This window comes from Notamacropus eugenii, chromosome 1 (assembly GCF_028372415.1).
Source record: "Notamacropus eugenii isolate mMacEug1 chromosome 1, mMacEug1.pri_v2, whole genome shotgun sequence".
NCBI lineage: Eukaryota > Metazoa > Chordata > Mammalia > Diprotodontia > Macropodidae > Notamacropus > Notamacropus eugenii.
In genome coordinates, this window is record NC_092872.1 from 695,602,692 (window position 1) to 695,614,150 (window position 11,459).

The 11,459-nt window shown below is 40.8% G+C and overlaps 1 protein-coding gene across 1 annotated transcript; it reads right to left on the reverse strand.

Moving 5' to 3' along the window:
* Nucleotides 1–332: 332 nt before the first annotated feature.
* Nucleotides 333–10,638, reverse strand: LOC140521246 (C-signal-like). Its single transcript, XM_072636058.1, has 6 exons — nt 10,252–10,638; nt 9,657–9,708; nt 5,993–6,180; nt 1,449–1,607; nt 1,193–1,312; nt 333–695 (listed from the first exon to the last, which is right to left on the reverse strand). Exons 1-6 carry the CDS (start codon nt 10,411–10,413, stop codon nt 582–584), a joined length of 795 nt encoding a protein of 264 aa, XP_072492159.1. The 5' UTR covers nt 10,414–10,638; the 3' UTR covers nt 333–581.
* Between the last annotated feature and the right edge of the window lie 821 nt (nt 10,639–11,459).

The window sequence follows — 11,459 nt, forward strand, 5'->3', positions numbered from 1 at the left end:
GATTGTAAACTCCTTGAGAACAGGGGCTGTGGTTTGCTCCTTTTTGTATCCCTAGCACTTATCACAGTGTCTGGCCCAACATAGACACTTAATAAATGTTTATTGGTTGATTCCAGTTCTTCTGACTATAAATCTATGACCCTATGCCCATGCCAGAGATTATGGGTCCCTGGTAGTCACAAGTTATAGTAACTTTGCAAAAAACACAGAAGAGTCAAGAATGACCATGATTCCCTCAAAGTATCAAAATTAGTTTCTCTTCATAGCTTTCAGCTCCAGTAAATGTTAAACAACTGGTTTTACAGCAGCAAAAATGTACACATGACACACTCTTAAGTGTGGATCTAAATTTTTATTGTCTTTTCCATCACTTTCTTAAGTCTAGACCATCATCACTATCCCTGGGTACAACTAGGAAGAATGAGAACAATTTAGGGAAGCAGTTAAATAAGTTTATTGGCATTGAGAGCTCAGGGAAGTAGTCAATCAAGATGAGTTGGTCAATCCTTGGCTACGGATGGAAAGGCAGGAAAGATAACGGCAGTTAGATCTCTGTCACTGCCTCCCAGCTGGTTGTAACTTCACCAAGGCAATGCCTTTCCCTCCCAGCTATAGAAACCCCCTGAATTCTCATCTGAAAGTGTAGATAAGACCTTCAGCATGCCTTCCACAGATTCCTCTTTCTTCAAAGGAGGCTGCAGAGCACAAAGCAGATTAAGAGGGATCAGGAGAAGAGTGAACATATTAGAATAGCACCTGGATGCATAAGGACATAACAGGAAGTAACTGACTCAGAAAGAAGGGGCTAAGTTCCCAGAAACTGAGGGACAGTGTTAGGGTTGCCAGTCAGGTAGGAACCTAGTGAATCAGGAACCCTGGGACCTGACATGAGTCATATCCTGTATGGATAGCATTGAAAGGAAAGGGCAAGGAGGAGGAAATAGCTCCAATTAAGATACACTTAGTAGAAATATCCATGAAGATCTTAATGCAACTTAGATTTACTTTCCTCTTCCAGCTCATGGAGATCACGCCTATGCTAACTGATTGTCCATGCCTTCCTTCCAAGGAACTGCCTCCCCAGCTTTCTTAACCTGTGGTATCCTCCCTACAAAAATTGGCTAAGAGTACCTGTTTTCTGTCCCAAGCTTGGGCACAAGGTGAGGGAGGTGCAGGCAGGAGGCAGACTTACCACAAAAACTGACAAACAGCCCATATCTGTCTGAACCCAGCCAGGGTGAATACCAGCACACAGGATGCCTTCTTCTTTAAGGGCCAGGGCTTGGCACCGGGTCAGCATGTTCAGGGCAGCCTGGTGGAAGGGGGTGGAGCAGAGAGAGGAAAGAGGCCACAGTTGATCCATACTAATGAAGCCCTGTAGCACCATGCTCCTTATCACCACCCACCCCCACCCTTCTTTCCTCCCACTCAATACCCAACTTCCATACCTTACTGCAACGATAGGCCAAAGCATGACCATATTCCCAGCCATGAACTTCTGTTATGGAGCCTGCAGCACTAGAAATGTTGATGATAGCAGCCCGGTTACAACTGAGACTATCCTGGGGGCCTGTTTGGGCAGCCTTTTTCAACAAGGGCAGGAATGTCTGGCAGGGTTGGGGAAAGACATGAGAGTAGAGACATTTATTATCATCAGAAATCTAAAAGCATAGAGGTTCTGCATGGCCTCAGTTTTCTTTCCACGTGAATTCAATGTAACAGCTTTTTTTGTGAAATTCAGAATGTGCACAGAATTGTAAATGGCCCTGGAGAAGATATGAGGTTTAGATATTAAGATCCATACCCTCATGGAGCTTACAAGAATACTTATCATTCAACAAACAGGAAGGAAAAGGGGAAAGGGGAGAGGAGAATAAAGAGGAAGGATAGATTAAAGGAGAGATCAACCCTAAGCAAAGCAAACTGTGACCAAGGAGAGTGGATCTCAAAGAGGGGCTTGAAAGGAAAAGAAAAAAGTAAAGAAACTGTAATTGGACTCTTGGTCAGAAAAAGAGAAAAGGCAAAGGAAGGCAGAAGCAAATTGTTTCAAATCTAGAACTCTAGTGCTAGGCATAATCCTTTATCTGCAACCTTTTTTGGTTTTAAACAAAAAGAAGGAAAATATGAGAATAGAATTTCAGGAAATCCACAATTCATTTTATCGTAAGTGTAAATGTGAATGGAATAAACTAGCCCACAAAATGGAAGTGGGTAGCAAGACTGATTAAAAATCAAAATCCAACAATATAAAAAGAAAAAGAAATTAAGAGAATAAGCATAGACAAAGAGAAAACAAAATTATTGCTTTTTGAAAATCATATGATGGCCTCCTTAAAGGACCCTAGAAAGACAACTAAAAAGCTCACTGGAACAATGAACAACTTCAACAAAGTTGCTGGACATAAAATAAAACCACATAAATCATGACTATTTCTGTATGTTACTAACAAAACCCAGCAAGTAAAGATAGAAAGAGAAATTCCATGTAAAATAACTACAGACAGTATGAAACACTTGGGAGTCTACCTCCAAGATATACAGAAGAACTATATGAACACAATTAAAAAACATTCTTCATACAAATAAAGACAAATCTAAATAGTTGGAGAAATATTAATTGCTCATGGGTATGCTGAGCCTATATAAGAAAAATGGCAATACTACCTAAATTAATTTACTTATTTGGTGCCATCACAAACTACAAAAGAATTACATTATAAAGCTAAATTTAAAAATAATAACAAAATTCACTTAAAAGAATGGAAGGTCAAAAATCTCCAATTCATAATTATCAGAACAATTTGGTACTGATTTAATGTAATAGAGAAGTTGATCAGTGGAATAGATTAGGTACAAAATATACAAAAATAAATGTTCCCAGTGGTCTAATATTTGATAAGTCCAGAGATCTGAGGTATTGGGTAAAAACTCACTATTTGACAAAAACTCCTGGGAAAACTGAAAAGCAATCTGGCAGAAACTAGGTATGGAATAGTAATTCATATTGCATACCAAGATGAGTTCTAAATGGACACATGACTGAGACAGAAAGGATAATATCATAAACAAATTAAGAGGAACAAGGAAGAAATTACCTTTCAGATTTATGGATAGGAGAATCACAACCAAATTACAGAGAAGATGACAGAAAGTAAAATAAACAATTTTTATTACATAAAATTTAAAAGTCTTTGCACAAACAAAAGTAATGGAAGTAAATTTAGAAAATAATAGTTTAATTGCAGGAGGGAATTTCTGCAGCAAGTTTCTCTGATAAAGGTCTAATTTCTCAGATAGAGATATATAGGGAATTACTTCAAATTTATAAATATAACAATCATTTCTCAATTGATAAATGGTTGAAGGATATGAACAGGAATTATTCAGAAGCAGAAATCCAAGACACCAGTATGGGGAAAATATGCTCCAAATCTCTAACAATTTCAGAAGTTAAAGACAAAAAAAAATTCTAAGACTCTACCTCACACCCATCAGGTTTGCAAATTTGACTAAAAAGGAAAAGGACCAATACTGGAGGGACTGTAAGAAAACAACTACATTAATATACTGTTGTTGGAGCGGCAAATTGGTCTAATTATTATGGAAAACAATTTGAAACTATGTCCCAAAAACTTTTAAACTGTGGATTTCTTTGACCCAGCAATACCACTACTGGGTCTATATCCCAAAGAGAACAAAGAAAGGAAAATGACTTATATGTACAAAAAAATTCATAGCAACTCTTTTTGATGGAATTGGAAATGAGTGGGTGAACAAGTTGTGTTATATGAATGTGATGAAATATTATTGTGGTATGACAAATGATGAAATTACACCAGTGCTCTAGGAGATCCCAGATTGGCAGCTGCTCTGAAGCTTCAGCTGCTACATAGGTCAGCCTAGAAGATAGATATCAACCCCTAGCTCTCTCCCTTGCTTCTGCCAGTTTTTTGTAGAAGCAATTCTGGTGTTTATCTGCTATATAACTCCTTTGCCCCATTCCTCCAGAACAGAGATGGTAGTCTACTGAACCAGAAGGAGACAATCAAGCAAAGCAGTTTCTTTATAGTTAGTCACTTTAAGAAACCATATGGTCACTAAAAAGTTCATTGTCTGAATCATGTGGATGAGGTTCATCATCCAAGAGCAGGAAATTTTCCAAATGTAGAGTAAGGGAGAAACAAATTGAGATTTCCATAATTTTAATATTTTATAGCAATTTTCCATTTTGCCATGTCCCTAGGTGAATATCAAATTGAGAACAGCAGCATCATTCTCTGTCGACTGGAGGTTTGGGTAGAGGTATAGTAATGAGAATAGTCTAAAAGTTAAGACTTTGTAAGGTCTGATGAGAGTGGAGGGCATATCATGGCTTTGGGGAAAGATAGAATACAGAATACCCTCTAACCAAGCCATTTGCTCCATAACTGTAGGTTAACATTCCCTAATATGTAAATATTGTCTTGCTGATTAGTTAACTAATGATTAATCAATAGCTTCATTTTCTATAGGTTGAAAAAAGCAGAGACCAGCTAGGTGGGGGCTGCTTTTACAACTATTTATTGCTGTTCTTTTTTAGTTTTTCAGTGGCATCCAATACTCTGTGACTCCTTTTGGGGTTTTCTTGGCAGAGATACTTCACTAGAGTGATTTGCCACTTCCTTCTCCAACTCATTTAACAGATGAGAAAAATGAGGTAAATGGGGTTAAGTGACTTACCCAGGGCCACACCCTTAGTAAGTATTTGAGGCCAGATTTAAACTCAAGAAGATGAGATTTCCTGACACCAGGCTGGGCACTCTATCCACTCTACCACCTAGATACCTAGATACAACTATTCACACAACATTGCTGTCACCCACATTTAAATTGAAGTGAATGAGGAAACCAAGGGTAAGAAAGGTTAACTTTTCCCAAGATCTAATTCTTAGAGAAGTCTTCCCTATAATGAGCTGAAATCTGCCTCCCTGTAATTTCTAAACATTATTTGACCTGGAGTCAAGCAAAACAAAGCTCACCCCTGTGATGATAAGCAAGATAGTATCTTTTCCTGTTTTTCTTTTAGTACAATCAAGTGCCTGATTGAATCTTGCCTGTATCAATCAAGTCTTTACTAGGAGTAAAGTACAGGAACAAGAGTTTCTTTAAGTAGAAACAGTATGTGTATTTGTATTGTTAAGTATTTTAATGTGATTAAAGATCTTTCCCCATCCATTAATGGGTCTGCCCATTAAGGGGAGCTTGATTAGGGAAGATTTTCGGGAAGGCCCATGTCTTTTGTTAATGAGGTACTGGTTCTCAAGGATTGGGATGCCCTCTGGCTCTAAAAAAAGCTATAAAAACTCTGAAATGAGGTTTTACTTTGAGGCTTACTGAGTGGCAGTGTTTGTTTGACCAGATCAGGACTCTGGGAAGCCACTAAGGAGCCCGCAGGCTTGGAAAATCCACATGTCAGTGCTTCCCTGTCTGGTAACTATGGTCAGACAGTTGGACCCCTCTGTTGATGGTCAGGCAGAGTAAGCCCTGTCTGTTGACTTTTGATTTCTCTGTACTTTCTTTGAAGTTCAGGGTACTGATTCCTCTGAACCAGGTGAATGATACATGTGCTTGGTTAAAGAAATGATACATGCGCTTGATTAAAGTGATTGTTCACCCCTCAAAAGTTGCCTTTCTTTTTATGAATGCAGATCTAAGAACCTGTGATAGCAGGCCCCACTGTGTATGTTGGGGTGTTTACTGTTATGACCCCTCTCTCCCATTTGACTACTCTTTAAACATATGAGATCACTTACTTTAAATGAAGTGCAAAATCCACTAATTTGGAAAAGTGGGAAGCAGCCAGATTGAGAAATGCTTTGAAAGGGAGGCAGGGAGTATAAGAGGAGGCTAATGCCAAATTCCCCCATCTCTGTGATAGTGAGTGGAGATAGTCATACATGCCTAGGTGGGGAGTTGGGGCTCTCTTTGGGGGCACTAATGAGAAGAGTCTCACCTGACCCATCTTTAGGCTCCCAATGACATGAATCTGGTACAGCAGGTGCATGCTTTCTTCTGACTCTGAGTGGATTGTATGTTTAGTGACTCTTCCAGCATTGTTGATGAGTAAGTTCAGTCCCAAGTCCTTCACTTGCTCCTTCACAGAGACTGAAGCCTCTTGGATAGAAGCAATGTTCTCCACATCTGTCAAGGTAGAACATTCAATCCATCAAAAAAGTATTTATGGCAGACATTACACTAGGCACTGGGGTTACAAAATAAAGAATGAAACAATTTGTATTATTAAGGAATTAACATTGTAATGGGAGAGATAGACATATAGACACATTGTTGTTGTTTAGTCATGTCTGACTTATTGTAACCCCATTTGGGGTTTTCTTGACAAAGGTACTGTAGTGGTTTGCCATTTCCTTCTCCAGCTCATTTTACAGATGAGTAAACTGAGGTAAACAAGGTTAAGTGACTTGCTCAAGGTCACACAGCTAGTAAGTATCTGAGGCTAGATTTGAACTCAGGTCCTCCTGATTCTAGGCCCAGTACTCTATCCACTGCACCACCTGGCAACACCAGAGAGATATATGTGTGTGTGTGTGTGTGAGTGTGTGTGTGTGTGTATAGATAGAGTATTTGTATAGGTATATGTACTTCCATATGTCACATGTATACATGTATGTATGTATGTGTCATGTATTTTTGTATAGGTACAAAAATGGTGTGTGTGTGTGTAGTATATGTTTTTGTGCAGGTACATATATTATATTTTTGTGCATGTATATGTAATTCCATATATAAATATATCTGTGCATATGTGTGTAAGTATAAACAGAATGAATATAAAGAGAAGTAGAAAATGTATTTATAGCAAAGTTGTCAAATAAAAAGGAAAACAGTTGGGGGGGATGATGGAAGGGGGGGCAATGGGAGGAGGGAGCAATTTGAAGTCAACACTCTTGGGGAGGGACAGGATCCAAAGAGAGAATAGAAGCAATGGGGGGCAGGATGGGATGGAGGGAAATATAGTTAGTCTTACACAACATGACTATCATGGAAGTCATTTGCAAAATTACACAGATATGGCCTATATTGAATTGCTTGTCTTCCCAAAGGGAAGGGGTGGGGAGGGAGGGATGAAGAGAAGTTGGAACTCAAAGTTTTAGGAACAACTGTTGAGTATTGTTCTTGCTACTAGGAAATAAGAAATACAGGTAATGGGGTATAGAAAGTTATCTTGCCCTACAGGACAAAAGAGAAGATGGGGATAAGGGAAGGGAGGGATGTTAGAAGAGAGGGCAGATTGGTGATAGTGGCAATTAGAATGCTTGGTGTTTTGGGGGGGGAGGGGAGAAATGGGGAGAAAATTTGGAACCCAAAATTTTGTGGAAATGAATGTTAAAAGTTAATAAATAAAATAATACATTAAAATGCTGAAAAAAAATAAAATAAAAAGGAAAACAGCTAAGAGGGGTCAAGAAAGACTTCATGTAGAACACAGAGCTGACCAAGTGCAAAAGAGGACAAGGATTCTATTAGGTGAAGGTGAAGAGGTAATGGATTCCAGGCATGGGGAAACTGCAAGTGTATAAGTATGGAAGTGAGAGCAGGTGTGGGATTATGACAAACAAAGAAAAAGTCAATTGGGCTGGATCAAAGAATGAAGGAAGGAGAGTGATATAAGATGAGGGGGAACAGAGGCATTTGTGATTCCTTCTGGAGGTAATAGGAAGCCAGTGCAGTTTATTGAGCAGGGGAATGACACAGTCAAATATCCACTTAAGAAAAATTATTTTGACAAATGTGTGGAGAATGGACTGGAACAAGAAGTTGTGATAATCCAGGCATGAGATGATGAGGACCTAGATTTAGAAAATAGCTGTGTGAACAGAGATAAAGAACTGGATATAAGAAATGTTGTGAGAGTAAAAACATCAAGATTTGGCAACTGATTGCAAATGTAAGGTAAAGGAGAGTCAGGAAGTCAAGGAGAGTACTGAAATCATCTATGAACCTTAAAGAATGGAAGAGTAATGGTGCTTTCAACAGAAATGAGGAAGTACGGAAGAAGAGTGAGTTTAGGGAAAGATAATGAGTTGTTTTGGACATGCTGAGTTTGAGATGTTACCAAGACACCCAGTTTGAAATGTCTGGTGATGAGAGACTGAATCTCAGAAGGGAGATGGATGCTGAATTTAGAGATCTGCAAGTTATCTTCATAACAGATGATAATCGTGCAAATTTAGAGATATCTCCACACCAAATGTTCATGTGAACTATCTACCTGACCTGTGGTAGACTCTTGTGTTGCATTGTATGCAATACTGGACAATCCTGACATACTGATGTCATGTTGATCCTCTTAGAGGACAAAGGACCAAAACAATCAGAAGTGTCACCTAGAGAAGAGGGCCAGGACAGAGCCTTGGGAAATTTATTTGTGATGAACCAGCAGAATCTGAGAAAGATTGGTGAGACAGATAGGAGGAGAACCACAGAGAGAAACAGGAATGGAGAGAGAGAAACCAGAGCAGATGGTCACCAGTATCAAACACAGCAGCTAGATTGAGAAGGATGAGGACTGAGAAGGCTCTCAGCTACATTAGGGAAAGGGGAAGAAGAAAAGAGAGGAGAGAGCTGACCTGAGTGAGTGGTCCACCAAGGTAGGAAGTTGGCAAAATCTTTGTTCCTGTTTTACCTTTTCCCATTATCCAAGTGTTTCCCTACCACATTCTGTGTATTAGCATGCCTATGACTCCAGCGATTATCATCTGTCAGCCTGATATGTCCCCAGCACCAAGTACAGTGACTCAATACAAAAGCTTCTAAGGGTCCATTCTTCTGCCAGAAGTGATGATAGGGAAAGAGATCCAGGAGACACGGAAGAAATGATGTCACCTGATAAGAGCTTAAAGTCTCCCAGGAGCATTTTCACCTGTAGATATGACTCTATCCAGACTAAAATGCCTTCCAAATCCAAAGAAACAAATCATTTGTGACTAAATTGTAGATACCATGGCAACCTGTCAGGGGAGCTGTTGGGGGGCAGGAAACCCTGTTCTATGCCCCTGAGATCAGTCCCATGGGTAAGCCTACTTTGCAAATGACACTATTTCTGACAGCACCAACATCTCCTTTACACAAAAGACAGAGTCTAATGTCTAACATCTCTCATGTGTTCTAGAGACAAGGAGCTGTAGACAGACTTAAATCATAACTAAGCAAAGTGGGGAGACTCAGAGAGGGTGTAAATCTCCCTAAGACACAAAACAAGGTAGACAAGTCCAGAGGACCTGCCTTTGTGCTACACACTCTCACTTTTGTTAACTTTGGTCCTTCTGCTACTAAGATGTGGTATAAGCTACAAGTCTGATTTTACACAAGAGGACCTAAGTTAGAGTTTGATTTTGGTATTTCCTAGCTGTGTGACCTTCAGCAAGTCACTTTTCTCCGACGTTCATTTTCCTCAGCCCTAAACCCTATTGTCCTAAGTATGCCCAGACCCCCTCTCCTATAAAGATCCTCCTATGTCTTCCCCTTGGGGAATTTGGGGGTGAATGCCTGTGCCAACAAGTAGGATCCCAAGATGTGCCGGTGGGAACAAGTGTGGAGCTGGGGAAAGGAGTGGGGTGGGGAGGGAGAAAGATTGAGTCTATACGGGTGCTCACCCAAGCTGAGGATCCGAACATTGGAGTGCTGAGCCGCGAGCTCTTGAAGTTCCTGTAGCAGCAAGAGAGCGAAGATGTCCCACCAGTCGGAGCTGTCCCACCAGTCGGAGCTGTTCGGCCCCGATACCGGGATGCCGACACTGAGGAGTCCTCGCCTCGCCTCCTCGCTCCCTCCCGGGAGCGCACGCAAGACTAGAGTTTAAAGCCCAAGGGCCCAGAGACACTCCCCCCAACTAAAGCCTCCGAGAGATGACATCCCCCTCACCTTTCCCCCACCCCAGACCTGGACCCTGGTCTGACTCTGCCCGTTCGCAAAAGTTCATCCTCAGACCCAGCGCTGGGGATCTACTAAGCCATCAGTTAACACCCAGATCTGGAGTTGATGGCCCTGGGGAGAAGCCTGGGTTCCCTGGAGACATCCTGCCAAAACTCAAAGCCCTATGCCTCTCCTTTGACACCCCCAACATCCCATTGGGGTGCATATCTAAATTGTCGGTCTCAATGGAAGGCACTTCGCTTTCGGGACAACTCAGGGGTGAGATAGGGTGGAGAGGGAGGTGAACTCGGGAGAGAGGGAGGACTTCATTCATCTCACCTGGGCGTCAGAGGGATTCCTGCAGGTCGCAAACAACATCTGGGGAGGCTTGGGCACTTGAAGTAGTTGCCTGACAAACTCCAACCCTAGCCCGCGGTTGGCACCAGTCACCAGAACGCTGGAAGGGCTTAGAACAGCCTTTGAGAGATCCCGGCTTTCCATAACCTTTCTGGAGTCTGTCTGCAGACCTGTTAACTGCTCCCCAGTTTTGCCCGGTCTTCTAGTCTCACCTTTATTCCCCGAGCAATAACAATGTGGAGAGTGCCTTCACCCGGCCTCTCTCTTGCTTCACCCTGACGCTTAAGGAAATTAGTGGCTACAGACGCTACACCAGAGTCCTTGCTCCTGTTCTAATGTCTTTGACTTGGACCGGAACTACCCAGATTTAATCTTGAGCCAAGGATTTCAAGTATTTGATCATTCCCCTATTTCCAGGTTTTCCATCACTCCTTCACTGAAACAAACAAAAGGGTTATCAAGGCCATTTTTATGGAAACCGAATACACTGAATCAGGCTACTAATTATTCTTACAACTGTGATCTTCACAAAACTCACTATTTTTTTTTTCAAAACTGAAGTCCTACAACATTACTTCAAATATAACAGTTAAATCATTACTTGAAAATTTCCTTTTATTTGCACTCTATGATCAAATAAATAATTTCTTTCTCTCTTGAACTCAAGAAGGAAAGTAGGTGGCTATGGTCATTTAGCAACATAATTTCCCAAAACAAGACATTTGAATAAGTGAGTGCCTGCAAGACCTTGGCCTAAAAGGCCCAAGGCCTCCCAGTGTATCCTGGGTCATCTCCAGTCATCCTGATGAATATCTGGTCATTGGATTCAGATGGTTCTAAAGGAGAAGTGAGGCTGGTGACCTTGCACAGCCCTCCCTCACTCAAAACAAAGTCAAGTGCAAGTCATGTCATCATTTCTCTTATGGCATGATCTTCTTCAGCAATGAAGGATGAACACAAAACGAATAGTAAATACTACATGTTGTGTTCCAAACTGTTTGTCTTTGCTTTCTGGTAAGTTTCCTTTTGTTCTTTGTTGTACACTCTTTACTTTGTTCTCTTTTTCCCTCCTTTCTCTCCCCCTCCCCCAAGAAGGTTACAATTATACACAGATATGTTTGTGTGTATTCATATATATGCTGTGTATGCACATACATACACATATACATTTATATATACATGCACATAAT